The following is a 17,997-nucleotide window of genomic DNA, read 5'->3' as shown; positions in this document are numbered from 1 at the left end:
CAGCTCACTTGATATGTATTTTAAATATTTAAATATAATCTAAATCAAGTTTTTTTTTTGTTTTACGATCGATTTCTTCTTGAAAAGTAGCAAACATGTGCTATATATGACTCTTTATTTATTACGTAGGCCCGATTTGGGGCCCTAGCCGTTGGTCTCAATACGACCCTGGGTGATAATACAATCGGTAACAATAACAATGGACTAATATAAAACAACTCTTATCTTTGAAGTTACATAGATTGAACACTTCTAAATACTATTTAATTATTTTAAATAATTATAATTCATATTAATATATGTGTGTATGTTCCCAAAGGAGTATAGAGATATACATTTCTATGTTTGTTTCATTCAGTCCCTAAAACTATGTGCGTTTTACTGGGAATCATATTAGCCCTCTTAGAATTATGCTTTAAAAACATATGGAGTCGGTGGTATATTGAATATATATTGTTTTTAGACTATTAAAATTCGATCTGTAGTAATTATTATAGTTTTACAGAGAAGCCATAATAGAACTGGTAACATTGCTGGACCTTCACACAATATAGAAATCTACTAGGAACTCTTTATAAATTTTAGTTGAAGATTGTATAATTAGTATTACTTATTTAATTTTTTGTTTAATTGGGTATGCACTTCTTGCAATTTACCCTCACTACTTGTAAGTTCAACTAGGATTTGAGCTCAATACTAACTTAGGCAAAACGTTAAGTGACGCCTCGCTAATCTACATTTGGGCTTACCAACTCAATTGTTTGTGTATTGTGTTAGAGAACCACAAATTATGACACCCTTAATGAGAATCATACCATTAGACCGTCAAATATATTTATGGATATATTAAAATGCAATCTTCCCTTGATAAGGAGAGAATTTGACGTTATTAAAGTGACTATAAGAATAGCTATATAAAAGAGGTTCACCGAACACGCGAGCTCAATACGATAAACTGTAAGACAGTGGTACTAACCCAGTCGTGCCAGACCATTTGGCTGAAGCCCAAAAGTAACATCATGAAGCCAATAGCAAGGAGTTTGACTGTTTGAACTGGTAATAACCAATATAATAAATAATGTCTCTAAATATCTAAAGATGTTTCTGCCAATCTTTCCCACCAACTTTCAGCCCATCATGCAAAAGGGAGACGTTTCTTCTCCATAGTACGCTTTTGCATAACAATAATTACATTACAAATATATATAAGGAAGAAATAAATAAAATTCGTTAATTGATTTAAAACTTAATTTATTTTTGTAGTAACATATACTCTTAACTGCCCCCAGCAGTATTCATTAAAACTTATATTAATTGTAGTAAGAGAATAAAGTTTTACACTATGCGATATTTTCACTTCAAGAAAATTAAAAATATACTTAATATTCGTCGAAATGTTAACATACTCCTGCGAGATATTTAAATATGAAAATAATACGCTCTTTTTCACAAACCCTATGTTGTTATTCACAATGTTGCGAGATAGATTACAATCTAACGGTATTTACAATTTTACGGTGACATATACTTACCATCCAACGGGTTATAAGGTCTTGCTTATAAATTACACTGTTATCATTGTATTATGTCCAAAGAGACTTAATAAGGATTCTCAGATATAACCAACTTTCGACTACCTTTAAAAAATGCCATAATATTGATACGAAACGCTAGTAAGGCAATAATACTCATCTCTAACTTGAGATACCGATATATGACTAGATGTAATTTATTCCTACGAATTCCTCATAATGGTTAATATGAAGAGGAATATTTGGACAATATCAAGGTATAGATTTAATGCTGCGAAAATATATTCCTCGGGCGAAATGCTGTATTTGTGTTTCCCGCCCATCATCAGTTGAGTGTCGTAGACAAGGTACAGTGAGAATATAAGTACTCCCAAAGACGCGTAGACCAATCGTACAATATTGTTGGTTGGTATAAATATTGTTATCAGACCTGGAATTTCAATAAATTTTATTAGAAAAGTATGTGTACCTAACAGTACGTAGAATTGACATTTTGTTCGACTGTGATTGGTCAAGAGCATCTCTAGATCAATAGTTGACATATGACATGTTGCGTCAAAATATTACGTTAGACATCTTATTTTTGTACGTGGATATATGTTTTAATATTCACTTAATAACTTGCACACAAAACACAAATAATAATTATTCGAATCCACTATCACCCTTACTTAGCCATAATGTATTATAAAAACAGGCAACACAGAAGCTATAACTCCATGTCATAAACAAAATATGGAACAGATAACACCAAACCTTAACACAACAATCAAAGCACGGACGTCTTACGTGTGATGTTGTATATTTTTAGCCACCTTTGCGATTTTATAAACAAAATGTTATTTGTGTAAAATGTAAAAAGTGTATAATAATTATGTTTTGAGTGTGACCATAAAGAAAAATGTGTATTAGGATATTCTTAGAGTCTACATTAAAGTCGACCATTTTTGGAAGAATTCTCAAAAAAAATTCCATACACTATGCTATTTGACTTGTACGTTTCTTGTTACGCAAAGAAATTATATTCTATACTCACCGAACATTAACAAGACCATAGTAGCAGCCACGAGACCTCCACCTATTAAGGTAAAGTCCCATTTTGTTTGAAATGCAAATAATGTCAGACCCAAACATACCGCAGCCGTAATACCTACTGCCATGAATACCTGGAAACAAAAAATAAAGAATCATATTATGTGATAACATACCCAAAGAAAGGTCGTAAAGCACGCGAGGACAGAAAAATATTAAAATACTTAAGGTAAGTTAGTTCTAAGAAAAGATCATTTGTGAACTAATTACCTCTGTGGCATCGAATGTGCTGGAAGCTACTCCGAGGAGAAAACTCTGAGCAACCGTAAATGTGAAGAGGAAGATAAAGTTCATGGGTGTTGTTCGTCGGACATTTTCACAGCAAGCCATGGCTATCATACAAACGAATAGCACTGCTAGTGCAACCCAACTGGAAAAAATATTCAGTATTTTATGGTACTTAACGTAAAATGTATTTTATTAAGTATTTTTTTAGCCTTGATTCGATTTGGGCTAAGCGTAATTTTTTTGTTTAAAAGGGAACAATAGTCCGTACTGAAGGTGTCAATCGTATTTGTTTGTTAGATATTGATAAATAAGACATCATCATTATGTATAGAAAAAAAGTCTTATGAGTATGCTAAAAAGGTTTAGACGTGAAATCAGTTTAGACACAACTTCGAATAGTAATGAGTTTTTTTAAGATCTTAACTGGAGGCAAACAAACATGAGGTTCACCTGATGTTGGGTTATACCACCGCCAATGGACACTCACATTGCCAGGAGGCTTGCAAGTGCTTGCAGCCTTTTACGAAATGGTACGCTCTTTTCTTGAAAAATCTAGGAGCGAAGTCCAATTATTCAGTAGAAATATTATCATATATTTACTACAAAGTAGTACCTACGAGTACTAGATTGAAAAGCCATTACACCGAACTTTGCACCAATGTCGCCAATTTGTCTCACACATTTTTTTATAAAACATGTTTTTTTTATAAATAATAAAACTTTTAGAATCTGTGCGGAATGAGAACTGGCGTGGCGGTTATTAGAACTGATATAATTCCTATTTGTTACGCGTCATTTTTTGAATTGACAAATATAATACGCTGTTTATACTGCACAGACTATATTGCTTAAAAAAATTAAAATGTTTGAGTTTAAAATATAAAGAATTTCCGAATGTATTTTTGGCTCATACGAAAAATTTGCGTCGTTTTGCACAGAGAAGCTCATTAGGAAGAAGTTAAGTAAGTCTGCACAGTTAACAATAGCTTTCCATTAATATTTATAAACTTCGAACATATGTGCCAGAAATATGCTTGTATGAGACATGATAAAAATGTTATCTACCCACAAGAGATAAGTATTTTCTCTGACGTATCGTTTTGTTGGCTCATGGAACACGAATAATGCAATGAATCCCAAAGTAACTAAGAGCTGGCACATCAGGATGGCGTATACCTGAAATTCATTATTTATTATTAACGATTGTTTAATGTTGATAATGTACGGGTGTTTGAAGAATGTATGGAGTAGATTCTGTCGTATCTATGTTTTTGTTCACGTTTGTTGGTTAATATGGGTATAAAGTTATCCTTTACGAAAACTAAGAAAAACATAAAAAAGTACGCGTAAAGCTTATGCCCAAAGACTCCATGCTGAAAGAAATAATGGGAGAAGATTATATTACGCGTTATACCGGTCGCCTTAAGGTACAGTAATCGCTGTACAGACCCCGGACCGGAGCCCTGAGTGCGCGTGGTCGGCAAAGGTATCGTTCTCTAGTTTCGGAGGTCAAATCTCATATTTGGTAGCTACGCCAGCGCAGTAAAATTACTCGTCACTCGCTCGTGGAATTGAGATAATACAAATATCATAATTCATATTCGCCATTGAAATATGTTATATTGTTCTGTCGCCTAGAAATAACGAAAACAAATAAAAATAACTCACAAATATACAAAATTTACTTTTCGGACAAGACGCTCAAGTGTGCACGCTAAAAAATCGGTTCTATAAATTTAGCATCTGTCAATGTTCGGAGTTGTAGGTTTTTATATAGAAATTATAATAAGAATATTTGATATTGATATAGCTTGGTCAAACAACCGAGCATAAACTCAAACGGTCTTACTATAAAACATTTACTAAATGTTGGTAACCATGGTTACAATGTCGCTTAAAAATTGAGAAGAAGCCTGTCGTATGATAATAATAATAATAATCGTTTATTTGCCACTATCTTGGCACAGTTAGATCGATCAACTACAAATATCCGCACAATCAGTCATATATAAATAGGCATGCAAATGTCATATAAATTTTTATAATGTCTTATAATAAGAACATAAAATAATGTCAAAGTTAAGTTATTTACAATCGGTGTCAAATCTATGGTCCAAATACTTGTCTGATCTGTTGACTAATCAATATCATACTATACCCGCGCGTCTTTTGTTTTAGATTTAAAACCTCTATAAATCGCATATATTTTAATAAATCTTATAACGAAGTAATAATAAAAATAATAAATAATTATAACAAATTTAAAAAGTGTGGTCCCTGTGGCAGTGTACCTTTAACGCTGGCCGCATTTCCTCACTGTATTGCGATACTTATTCGTTGAGCAAGGAAAGACCAGCTCTGAGGTCACCGGTACTATCTACCAGGCGCCAACTTAAATACTTAATTAGCATCTGTGCACTTGAACCCCACGGTTAGTAAATACTGTATATTTAATTATTAATCTAGGTTATTGTATAATTTCTTTTATCGTTGTAATGTTTCCCTTTAAGTGTTGTGCACACTTGTGATTGATACACATGTATCGTGTTTTCGTTAGCCTTTTTTGAAAATAAACAATCTGATAATGGTTCATACATTACCTTGCGTATAAATGCCTTTCGTATACTTTGTTCTGTAAAGTCAAATTGATTAGTCGGTGCGTCCTCCCCAAATGATGGGTCAACGTACATAACCTGCTGATCAGAAGGTAAAAATGAAATTAACATATTATATCTTCCAAATTTGTATCAATGTTTAATGTGTTTCTTTTAGCCGTTAACTTTCGGCGTCCGTCATACCCATTTTGATAGTTCTTTCAATAACCTTAGCGCTCACGTCAAATACGCTGCTTGGTATACGAACAAAATTTTTAAGATGGGGACTACCGCTATTGCCAGTTAGTCTGTTAATGTGATCACTCAGCTTGATTCCTTTATTTCATAAAACTATGAAATATGATCATTGAATCCCTTATTATAACCCTAATATATTTGTTCCGTGGTCAAATCAAGTATTAGAACTACTGGACTATTTATTTATTTTATTAAAGTTTACTTCATTATATGTAAAGCTTTACAGTATGCAAGCTTCTAAAATATACCCAACATTTATGTTATACAAAAATGAATGGGTAAAAAATTCAACAAAATGTTACACTTACAATTTTAGATTTTTCAAATAATAATAAGCAAAAAATTACGTGTAAATTAGCGGTATCAGATAGGCACTTAACAATTTTTTTTTTAATCAATCAGCCCACTAGCTATATTAAGCTCTGGATAAATAGTGTTTGTTATAATTCCGAAGAATTCGGATGAGAGCTGTCTGAACTCCTTTAAATGTTGGGATTCAGTTAATTAAATGTTGATAATGTACTAACCTGCGCCATGACTAACGTCTGCTGTGCACTGTATCTTTAGTATCACTGATATGCCGGTGATAACAAGTGATAAAATTTGATGACACACCGTTTTGCAATAAAATATTTTAAATTTATTTTAATTTCTGAGAATGTTATTTCGATACATTGGAGTTGGAAAATAGTAGAACATTACTAATGACTCGTTAAACGTTTACCACATTAACACTTCTTAATACGCTATCAAAATTGTAATTTTAATTTTTCAATGAATGTCTTTAATAGAATAGGGGGCAAACGGGCAGGAGGCTCATCTGATGTTTAGTTATACAGCCGCCCATGGACACTAAATGCCAGAGGGCTCGCGAGTGCGTTGCCAGCCTTTTATGAATTGGTACGCTGTTTTCTTGAATGACCCTAATTCAAATTGGTTCGGAAACACTTCAGTGGGCAGCTGGTTCCGTATAGTGGTGGTGAGCGGCAAAACCTGCCTTATAAAACGCTCAGTTGTCGATCGACGATATAAATCTATATTGATTACTGTGCCCTTGCTCTGTAACTTCCAATATTAAGATTGATTCTAATCACGACGTTTTTGTATGCAAGTTCGGTGTTCTCTCAACATCAGTAACGATAATGTAACCTTGGGAGCGCTAATCGTATTGGCAGAGCTTTAATGTTAAAACATGAATGGCTAGTTTTAAGCAAAATTTCTATTATTAATCTAGATATAAATGCTATCTTATCTAGGTATAAGTGTTAATCATTTTGTAAAAAAATACTTCTACAATATACTTGACATATAAAGTTTTCCGCCGAGTCGTTATAGAAACCTTGCTGTGGAATATTATGATTTTCTTTTGCCTTATGTATTCCTACATAATCATTTTCAGGGTGTATCGCGATGCTTGGCAGACCCATGCGACTTCGTCAATACAAACAGTCCCCTCGTGTGTTGTGCTGCGATACTGCGGAGAGAAATTTGCATGGTATTTCATAAGAATCTGATTGTCCTTGTGACGTGTGTGATGTTTCAGAGTCTTGATCTTGACCTCAGATTCAGAATATGTATGTTTAGTGGTAACCAAGGTGGTGATGTTTCTTAACAGGCAAGTATGTGTGTGGCCTTCTGCGTCTTAGAGGCTATATATATATATATATATATATATGAGTAAATGATAATAGACAGACAAATAACACACAGATGTGTCTCCAATAAACCTAACTTTAATAGAAATCTTGTTATGTAAAGTATAAATCACAATAACATAGTAAATAAAACAACAGTGGATTTTCATATTTATTACAAAAGGTAAGAAAATTGTCAAGAAACAAATCCCCGCCAGGATGTCATTTGAAATCATTGAGACGCTAAAACTACAGAAAAATTACTATTAATCAAAACTAACATAAGTCTTAATAACACTAATGTTTTAGGAACATAAATGTCTTTTCTTAATCCGGTGAATGAGTAATGTGGAGGAAAGAGAGTTCTGCTCTTCCTCCGAAAGTAACGCTAGGTTTTACGCACTGAAAATGTATGCGTGCCATAAGCGTATCCTAACCCTATACCTAAACGGAAGTACGAACATGTAACATTCCTATTCCTATATAAACCGAGCAAGGGCTTGAAACAAAACCACTTTTCACAGGCGAAGCTATCGCCAAACTAATATGTATGAAAATGGTCACAACGGTGACAAAGCGTGAGCTAATGTCATTCCCATTCAAATAAGTTCAGTGATGTGATTAGTCTCACGCACTAGTAAACTATAAAAATTGTATGAGAAGTCCATAACGATTGAGCTGTCAAAAATGCAATTTATCAAAATCGTAATGTCCGTTCGCATTAGAAACCACAAGTCAAAATTCAGATTACATACTAAGTGCTAAGTTTGACTGTCGTTTCTCATACATGTACTGGATTTGACATACACAACTTACCTAAAGCGCCTAAGCAGTACTTCAAATCATACTGATTTATATGTTATATTTTTAGATTTTTTGTTTAGTTTAAAGTGAGGCAATTAGTTCAGTATCAGTCATGTATTAGTTGCTAGTTTACTACGGTAGGGCTAAGATAAATGACAGCTATCGCTCAAGTGACCATTCTCATACAACTTCGTTGCGTTACGTCGTCGCAATCTAAGTCACCGATATTAATACAGTAATTCCCCTTATAACACGGTACTCGATTACCGCAATTTCATATTACGCGACAGTCCCTCGTATAACACGGGGTTTCCCTCATTCACGCAGAGATTTCACACGTTATGTTTCTGTACTGTGACATGAAGAATGATTGACTATTTCGTTCATAACATTCGATTAAATTTAAAAGTTAAACGCGAATCATTTGGACATAACGCGTAATATGGAGTCATACATACGCGTTATGTGGGAATACTAATACAACGCGTTTCACAACGTTGAATCAATCTACCGTGTTATAGTAGGGTTTACTGTATTATTAATATTATAGATTTATAAAATTACCACAGATATCACTGGGCAGTTAGGTTTGAGGTATCGCGTGAATTATAATGATATTTTTAGTAAACATAAACAAATGTATGAATTGTAAATATAATATTTAAGAGACTGGAGACAAATGCTAAGAACATATTTAGACACATGGAAGATTTGACACTTAAACTTGTCTTTGAATCTAAGAGGAATCCGTTATATCAAGCGATTATTGTACTTGATGTAGGAATTAACATTTCGGCAATATTGGAGTCTGAAGGATATTATGGTGTCATCGAAACAATCGAATAATCCTTAAGAATAAATGTATAATGTCCATATATATATTTAAAGCGGCGAAAACGTATTCTTCTGGTGAAATGCTATATTTGTGTTCTCCTCCTATCATAATCTGTGTATCATAGACTAAGTACAAAGAGAATATAAGAACCCCAACACCAGAGTATAGAAGACGTAATTTGTTGCTATATGGTAGATACAACATTATGAGACCTGTAAAAATTAAGAAAGCTTTATTTCGTACCTATTTTTGAGAGCAGTTCTGCCTAGCGGCTTCAGCGTGCAACTCATCCCCGAGGCGTTTGATCCCCGGCTGAGCACCAATTAACTTTATTTTTATATGCGCATGTAACATTTACATGAATGAATGGTTTGTCTTAGACCCAAAAATTTGATGGCGTGTGTCAGGCACAGGAGGCTGATCACCGACTTACATTGTCAAATGATGAAACAGATACAGAAATCTGAGGCCCAGACCTAAAAAGGTTGTAGTACCACTAATTTATTTTGTATTTCTTATTAAGTTACTTTACGCTCTATTTATTACAAATTTATAATAAGTTCCTATACCGTAATGAACACGATATAGAGACAGTTATACACTTTAAAAAATATGTTGTATGATAAATAAGTAGTGATATCAATGTCATCAACCTCTTAACTTACCGTACGATATTAGAACCGTCAGAGTGGCTATCAGCCATCCACCACACATAGTCATATCCCATTTCGTTTGAAGCGCAAATATGGTGAGAGCCAGACATATAGCGGCTGTAATACCTAATGCTAGAAACACCTGTAATTAAAAAATATATTATTTCCATTAGATAGTAACAATATGTTGATTTTATAGTGCCTGCTGTAAGCTCTAAGCTATAGGCTCTTCTAATCTAAATTTAAGACTTGACTCGTAAAAGTGGCCCATTGGTGTAATGTTATGCTGAAGATGGCGCGTTCTGTTTGATCGTGGTCAACAGCGTATCTAGTCCAACACGCGTTGACACGCAAGATGATGTTAGCCAATCACGTTTCATGTTTCGTCTGTTGTTTGACATGTTTGGTCCCCATGAAATCAGCCCTAAATGGCTTCGAATTGCTTACGCATCCACCGTCTTCTTCAGATGGACCAATGGCTGGGGACCAACGACATTTTCCTGTTTTTAGACCTTAAGATCTTTTTACACAGTACTTAATGTACGGAATATATTACAAACTCTTTTATGTAAAATGTATGACAAGTAAGATAAACGTAATTGTTACAAAAAAACAAATACCAGAAATTTTGTTAGGCAGAAAAAAAAGAAAATTACTAGCAAAACAGCGGATTAGTTTCGAGAAAGGCACTTAACAAAGCATTCTTTAAGATCAGCCCACTTCCGAATACATCCAACTCCGGATGTGTACTGTTTAATCCGTTAAACTGCGAAGAATTCGAAAGAGAGACGCCTGGACTACATTGTTAGTTTTTGCAGAAGGCAAATTCCTTCTTGAGAAAAAACATTAGTATTAAGTAGTTCTTGCTTGATTTATGCATAGTTTATTGCGGTTTTCATACATTATGTTATCGCATCATCGGTGTAACTATACATTTGACTTTGGCAAGTCAATACATTTATGAGAATATTTTGTATGTGCGGAAAAATATAGATACCTTTAAAACAAATAGTAGCTGCCATAATTATAGTACTCGTAAAAAAGACAAAATTAGCGCACCAACTACAAAGCTGCATAAAACGAGTAATTCTTTCCAAGAATTGTAAACGTTTTTTCAACAAAATCCCTAGTGAGATACAAGTGTTGTCAATAAATAAATTTAAATCATATATGAAAGTAAAACTGCGTGCTTAGGCGTATTATAATATAAAGGAATATTTAAACGACCCTAGTGCTTGGATATAAATTGCTCCAGTATAAAGAGGTAACACGACTGAATCTCTCAGCTGCATTTCCATACTCTGAGGCGATCGTCAACAACCACTACTGTTTCAATGTAAAGTGGGAACAAATCGTGATCCATGTGGTATCAAATTATTTCAGTATAATTAGAATTATTATTATTTTCTTATGTAGCCACATTTCACATGTCAAGGATCGTTATCCTCGCTTAAATGTCATTACTTGTGGGGGCGTCCATGCGTCGGCTTGTCTCTCTCCCTAAAATATGGCGAGGGGGCCGATGGCTGGCCTAAGTGCGTGCTCCTATTTCACCATGCACCATGCTGATGTTATGTGGAACATGGTGTGATGGTTGCAGCTACTTACAAACGTTGTGTAATACAAAAAAAATTAAAAAGGATTAAAAAGAGTGGCGGAGAGTTTATTTCCGGTTCTTCTCTTCCGTTCTACGCGCTTGATTTGAGAACTGGCAGTAAATGTAAAATTAGAATCAATTTAACATCTTTTCTGTTGACGTTCATAAGTGTTACCTATATGTATTATGAATAATACTTATTTTAGTATATTTATTTTTTATTGACATTCAAAAGTGTACATTGAGTACACCTATATGAATAAATGATTTTTGACTTTGACACCAAAAACTTGAATGTAATTAATTTAATAAGTAATTCATATTATTTTTCCTTATAGATATCGATTGGGAGAACTAACTGTTATTTCACCTTTTTTCCTCAAACTAAACCCGTTTCCTAAAATCATTTACGCGCGAAATGTTTCATATCACAAATACAATGTTTTAAGGTATCTGGATAAGACCGTTCAAGTATTACGTAAGCACTATAGTTTCTTTTTTACACATATTACCCACTGCATTTTAGAGGATTCCTACAAAAAATTAATACGTACATAATTTTTGAGAGCTTTGCTTTGCTTACTTTTGCTGACAAGGGGTGTGGGGGGGGATAAATTGTAGTAAATCTGCTTACGAAATACTTTAACGGCTCCTCGTACCCTATACGATAGCTACCGGAGCCGTAAAAATAGAAAATCGTAATTAACACTTAATACACACTTAATAAAAGTTAGCCACTGGCCTTTATCGCTTTTGAGCGATCTCTTCCAGGCAACTACTGTCAGAAAAAACTTAAATTAGATAAGATAATGCGCTCATCTCAGTGCAAAACTACATAAGACAAAGGAAGGACCAAGATATAAAAAGGACATGTACCTTGTGGTATTATTATGAACCAATATGTATTATTATTACAGTTTTATATCATTGGCGGTTGTAGCGCCAGGTCTGGGCCTCAGATTTCTGTATCTGTTTCATGCTCATTTGTTATTCCAATAGACAAGTAGGTGATCAGCCTTCTGTGCCTGACGCACACCGTCGACTTTTTGGGTCTAAGGCAAGCCGGTTTTCTCACGGTGTTTCTCTACACCATTCAAAAGAATGTTAAATGTGCACGTAGTAAGAAAGTCCATTAGTGCAAAGCCATTCAAACTACGACTTCAGGGATGAGAGCCGCACGCTGAAGCGACTAGGTCAACACTGCTCAAAATCAGTACAGTATTTTTTATATCGCATCTAAAGTTCAACCTAAATTTATATTGCTATAAATAGGTTTGTAGTAAAAAAAGGATAACCGCTTATTGACACGTTAAATTATTCTGGGTCATCGATTTTGCTCAATAAAGGGAACAAAAGTTTTATACATTAAAAACGTATCGTATAATATGAATACAAAAATTGTTTACCATTGGCCACCCTTATGAAATTATAGTTAATTATCTTACGATTAAAAACCCTGGTTTAACGAACTACTGTGTTGCTGTCTGTCTGAATTTTTAAGCATTTTTATTGGCCTACATTATACAGATTCGCGGCTCGACCAACATAGAATAGGTGTTGTTTTCGAAGCACTATTTGTGATCAATGCGCAACAGGTAAAATAAATAATTAAATAAAATTTAAACTATAATTCTGCGTTGGCATAGTTGTGTTGCTATGTGAAAAAAGTATGAACATTTAGTTACAGGAAAATGTAGATATTTTCCATATCAGGGGAAATAGAAGTGTTCGCGGTAATACGATATGTATATAATTGTTAACACAATATTCAGATCGAAGCAAATAACAAGCAAATATCTCCAGATAAAACACCAAGACAGTAAGTAAGATAACGTGATTTTTTCTAGTTTCAGATCATACCTAAAACAAAACAGCAAATGGTGTAAATGTTTAAACACATACAAGAAACTGATATCGTAAGACGACAAAGAATACTTCATAGATAACTTAACTGTTTTAAAGCTTAACTCATGGCAACACACAAAATGTTCCGAGCTGATGAAAAATAATAGCATTGCAATCTTCTTATTAAATAAAAAACAAGATTTTTAATTGACCCACAATGTTATATAAATACTACTATTTATTATATTATATTATATATAATAATACTATTTCTGTATTGTGCTTAAGGCCCTATCCCAGCGCGAATTGCTGTGTCAGTGTCTGGGGGTGAACTGCGGTACGCAACGGAGAGCTGGAGTGCTGAGGCGCGCCGGCCCGTAATAACAATTAGTTATGTAGAACATTAATGTAATTTTATCAATTTTTTTTTCTGATATAGATTACTTGGCTTGCGATAAAATATATCGTGTATATATAAAAATCATGTTCTTTATACATCTTCGTCATAAAATGAATTCAAAGTGTCAAAAATTTACTATGTTTGAATTTTTTTTTCAATCGAGCGAAGTTATTTAAATCGTGTATCGATCTATCAAAATGGATACATAAACCACTCAACTCTACCACATATTTTTTCCATTTGCCATACTTCAAGAAACGATGACAAAAAATGGAAAGAAACAATGTACTTTTTTGTTTTTGTGCGACCGAAAAGGCCCTTAATAAATTAATAGATAGAGGCGCTAAAACTAATGAAGGGAAATAACAAAACACAAAGTAGGAATAATCGAAACAAAACTGTTAAAGAACGTCTTATACAACTTAACAATATTTCAAACAAAGTTATAAGATGCTATGAAGATCACAGAATTACTGTACAATATCACCTCAAACTGTTTCGGTCAGCCAAGAAAGCTTATAAAAAGCGGAATAGAACAAAATTGTCGATGCCATCTCTACGAAATGCATCAAGCGAAACGAAGTCACTAAAAAGGTACGAAGACAGGACAACTTAACGGGGAAAGTCAGTGTACGTGGTGTTTTATATTAAGCGCGTCAATGACCGTCATAAATTGTTGTTGATACAAATATACACGTTGGCACAAAAATATGAATTAATTAAACGAAAAAGTTATAATACATTGTAAGTTAGTCTTCTAGTGACAGTTGTCCTAATTCCAATTTATTTAAAATATATCGTGTAACATCCTATATAAATTTTGGAATCGTTTTGGATATACATATCTATATATCTTTCACATATAAATTTTACATTTAAATAACATTCCCTTGAACAGTGAAGGAAAATATAGTGAGGAAACCGACATGTCTTAGACCCAAAAAAGTCGACAGCGTGTGTCAGGCACAGGAGGCTGGTCATCTCCTTGCTTATTGTTATTTATGAAAAATGATCATGTAACAGATTCAGAAATCTGAGGCCCAGACCACTGATGTTTCTTTTTATATTATTAAATAAGTAAAACTCAATTACAGGCTGGACCAAAAGGACCAGGATCTGCCCATAAGCATGATAGTATCAATAACCGGCCCATCCCATGCTGGCCGCCCCTCGTAAGAATATTAGAACCGACAATTGTGTACTTAAATGTAAACTATAATAAAAGCAATCCAGTTCTTTAGACAACCGTTTTACTTTCAACGTCTTCGGCGTCGGAAAGGTACCATCGATTAGTATAAAAAAGACCTTAGAAAATGTCTCCTCGAGCTGGCAAGCTGTTCAATATTATTTTCTTACCTCTTTAATTTGAAATCTACTGGAAATGAAGCCCAGCGGAATGCTCACGGCGACGGTAAATATGAACAGGAAAATAAAATTATATGGTGCTTTTCGTCGAGCAGACACACAACAGGCCATTGCGATGATTACCACCAACACAACTCCTAATGCTATCCATCTGAAATGTAGAAATTTAATGTGAATAAAACATGATCGGTGTAATAGTGTTTAAATAAAAACTCTCTAGTCCCTGGCAAATTCTTTTTACGCTGGAATGAGAAGACGCAGGAACTTAACTAATGTTAGGCTACATAACAAGCAAGAACGGATGGTGAACCATTCCTGCAAGTATTGGACCCAATCTCCCCTAGCTATTTCTAAAAGCCCAGTCTGCAAATGATGTCATATCTTTACAAACTAACAATGGGCGTGGAGAGGCGGACGCACCCGCCGTATCGCATGTCCCGACATGGGAAGGCTCTGCTGTTACCGCATCCCACCTAAGGCGATCATCCCACCTGTTGGTGGCGCCTAAGCAATTGCGCCGTGGTATGAGCAAAGCATTTCCCTAAGTAAAAAAACAAAACGTAAGGAAAACATATTAGAATAGATTGTAAAACAACTGCGAATTTCCCCATTTCGTTTCTAGAAACTAGTAAGCATAATTATATAATTATTAGAAGAATGAATACTTACAATGTATAAAGGTGTGCCTCTACGAATTCCTGCGTCGGTTTGTTAAAGACGAAAATGGATATGAAACCCATTGTTACTAGGAGTTGGCACATAACAAGGGCATATACCTGAAAAATAATTTCCGTTATCTCATATATCTTGTATAAATTACAAATAGAAACTAGAATCTTCTATTTATCCCGATACTCTTGTCTTCTTCGGCTAAGTCTAGTCAGTAATTATTGACTCAAGCTTCTGATCCTTACCCAACTATTAACCTAATATGAACAGATACCGGCAAACTTCTTGAGTATTAAACAAGGGAGTGGGGGAAAGTTTGCGCATCGTACACAGCGCGGGACACAAACGTCAACTGATTTACCAATCACGCGATCGACACGTCATTCTCCCGCCCCAGTGACACCTTAAGATGTTTGCCGGTCTGTATTTACAGTAAAAATTCTTACCTTTTCTAAATTTCTAAAAATACTTAATAAATTCTTTCTACCACTCCTGTTCCAGTTTTATTTTGTTAATTACTTTAGTTTAGTAATAGTATGTAGTAATAACTTTGTATTTTCTGTCCGCGTAGAAAGATTACCGACCTGTTATCACATGACTACTATAGTCCCAGTCTCACACAAAGATGGCGAATACCTTCAGCATGTAAACCCGTAAAATGTAATATTGTGAAGAGACAAATATACTAGATATCTTAAATTTTGCTAGCTCATAGCGCGGAAGTCTATTATTAACTTTATGTAATTCAAACTCCGTCATAAAAATCATACACAGTGTAAACTCTATATAACTACATTTTATGGCGTTACAGAGTGTTGTCGTTAAGAAAAAAGCTTACTTTACGAATAAATCCTCTCCGTATAGATGCTTCCGAAAAATCGAAGAAATTTTTTGGAACATCATCTCCAAAATATGGATGAACTCCATGTACCTATAATATAATTACAATATTTTATAGCTGATATATAAATACTTAACTTGCTTTGTCCTATAAAAAAAATACAATTTAGGGGCAGACATTTTTCTGTTTTTTCTGATTACTTTGGTTGTACGCACCAAGTTGTCATCTACTAACTTGATTTAAGCACTTTTTGAGCTGAATTGCTAAATATTGCATAATAGGAATTAAATATTTGACACCGAAAAAATATTTTTTTTAGTATTTTCAATTTCATAATGTTTATGTAACTCATTTACAGTCAAAGGGTTAAAAAGAAAGTTTAATGTTTTAATTGAAATTGCCTTACCTGTGCCATTGGTCTTTATATCCTCAATATTATCAACTTATTTAAAACTTAAATCACTAAAGAAATTTACAATGATCAAACTACCACCTCGCACGAATATTTGTTTATGAATGATTTCAAATTTCAATGTGTTCGCAAATGGATGCTTACAGGAAATATAAGTTCCCGCTTATAGAGTAAGTTATATAAGAGATGAGACCTTCATGCATAAACAATAAAACAGTCATATTGTATTAGTTCTGTTAAGTACTGTGGTATGAACTATCAAATACTAATTTCAATATTATATAAGCTTTACATTCAAAAAATTGCAAAATGCTAATTAAATGGAATGGATAGCCCGCCAGTTTTACAACAATTTTTATTGATGACATTAATCTTCTAGCAAGACTTCATCTACAATAATTGTAAGATTTTATCTACTAATATCAAAGTTTTACAAACGCGAACGCGAACTACATTTATAGTCTATTATAATTCGTAAACCATGGACTAAATTATTTATTTAAATTAGTTAATATTGTAATGTTCTGGAATATTTACGAAAACCATATTTTTTAGGCTCGATGGATTTGTATTAAAACTTAATGTATGTTGTTAATAAAATATTACAGGTTACGGCTAAGTTTATACTAACTGATTTATTTCACACTGGGACAATGATTATTATAAAATGTTTAGTATGCACGACCTACAGGTATACTCAGGGAATTGATAAGATAAATGCGGTTATTTTACAACGCAAATCAAAATCTCTTTTAGTATAGCGTAATATTACGAGCTTGATCTAAACTTTAAAAACTGGCTGAAAACACAATATAAAAGAAATGCCAATTTTTAAAAAGTGATTATTATTTAATATCTTTTTAAGTCCAAGATTTTTTTATACAGTACTCCATTGTATTGTGGGTTGGCAAAGAATTTAAAAAAATGTTAAGTGGAAAGCAAATTCGTCAGTTGTAATGGTATAAACAGCTGAGGAATTATGTTTTAAAGCTTATTGTACCAAAGCTATGTTATTAATTCAGTGTATAAATTACTTTATCATTAATAGTTTTAATATTCGTAAAATAATATTACTGTAGTAAGCGAAAAATTACTAACTATTGATATCGTTAATGGAGTCTTTTATGACGATAGAAATTAAATAAAAATGTCGCTGTTCTCATACACTCAAGTTCTCGGAAACAAAAAGCCATGTGTGATATTAAATGAAGTTTCCACTTACGAAATGTGAGTATGAC

General features: G+C 33.6%; 2 protein-coding genes across 3 annotated transcripts; both read right to left on the bottom strand.

Moving 5' to 3' along the window:
- Nucleotides 1-1,240: 1,240 nt before the first annotated feature.
- LOC123715630 (protein lifeguard 2-like) lies at nt 1,241-6,307 on the bottom strand. Of its 2 annotated transcripts, none has more exons than XM_045670819.1 (6): nt 6,232-6,307; nt 5,453-5,545; nt 3,922-4,028; nt 2,835-2,994; nt 2,569-2,698; nt 1,241-1,962 (listed from the first exon to the last, which is right to left on the bottom strand). In XM_045670819.1, the coding sequence occupies exons 1-6, from the start codon at nt 6,238-6,240 to the stop codon at nt 1,736-1,738; spliced, it is 726 nt and encodes a 241-aa protein (XP_045526775.1). In that variant the 5' UTR covers nt 6,241-6,307; the 3' UTR covers nt 1,241-1,735. The 2 variants fall into 2 exon arrangements, with proteins under 2 accessions (XP_045526775.1, XP_045526773.1); XM_045670817.1 differs by having other exon boundaries at nt 5,453-5,548; nt 6,232-6,277.
- Nucleotides 6,308-7,503: 1,196 nt separating this feature from the next.
- On the bottom strand, nt 7,504-16,898 carry LOC123715634 (protein lifeguard 2-like). Its single transcript, XM_045670828.1, has 6 exons — nt 16,754-16,898; nt 16,345-16,437; nt 15,507-15,613; nt 14,829-14,988; nt 9,643-9,772; nt 7,504-9,189 (listed from the first exon to the last, which is right to left on the bottom strand). The coding sequence occupies exons 1-6, from the start codon at nt 16,760-16,762 to the stop codon at nt 8,969-8,971; spliced, it is 720 nt and encodes a 239-aa protein (XP_045526784.1). The 5' UTR covers nt 16,763-16,898; the 3' UTR covers nt 7,504-8,968.
- Between the last annotated feature and the right edge of the window lie 1,099 nt (nt 16,899-17,997).

The sequence above is a fragment of the Pieris brassicae genome, chromosome 10, assembly GCF_905147105.1.
Source record: "Pieris brassicae chromosome 10, ilPieBrab1.1, whole genome shotgun sequence".
In the NCBI taxonomy this organism is placed as follows: Eukaryota; Metazoa; Arthropoda; class Insecta; order Lepidoptera; family Pieridae; genus Pieris; species Pieris brassicae.
The sequence above is the reverse complement of the archived record's forward strand: the minus strand, read 5'-3'. Positions and strand labels throughout refer to the sequence as shown.

Excerpts from the sequence above, each read along its gene's own strand:
- LOC123715630 (XM_045670817.1), bottom strand. Across the intron at positions 4,029-5,452 it reads GAAAGGCATTTATACGCAAG|GTATACGCCATCCTGATGTG; the intron begins GTAATGTATGAA and ends AATGAATTTCAG. Across the intron at positions 2,995-3,921 it reads AGAGAAAATACTTATCTCTT|TTGGGTTGCACTAGCAGTGC; the intron begins GTGGGTAGATAA and ends TATTTTTTCCAG.
- LOC123715634 (XM_045670828.1), bottom strand. Across the intron at positions 15,614-16,344 it reads GGAGAGGATTTATTCGTAAA|GTATATGCCCTTGTTATGTG; the intron begins GTAAGCTTTTTT and ends ATTATTTTTCAG. Across the intron at positions 14,989-15,506 it reads GAGGCACACCTTTATACATT|ATGGATAGCATTAGGAGTTG; the intron begins GTAAGTATTCAT and ends TCTACATTTCAG.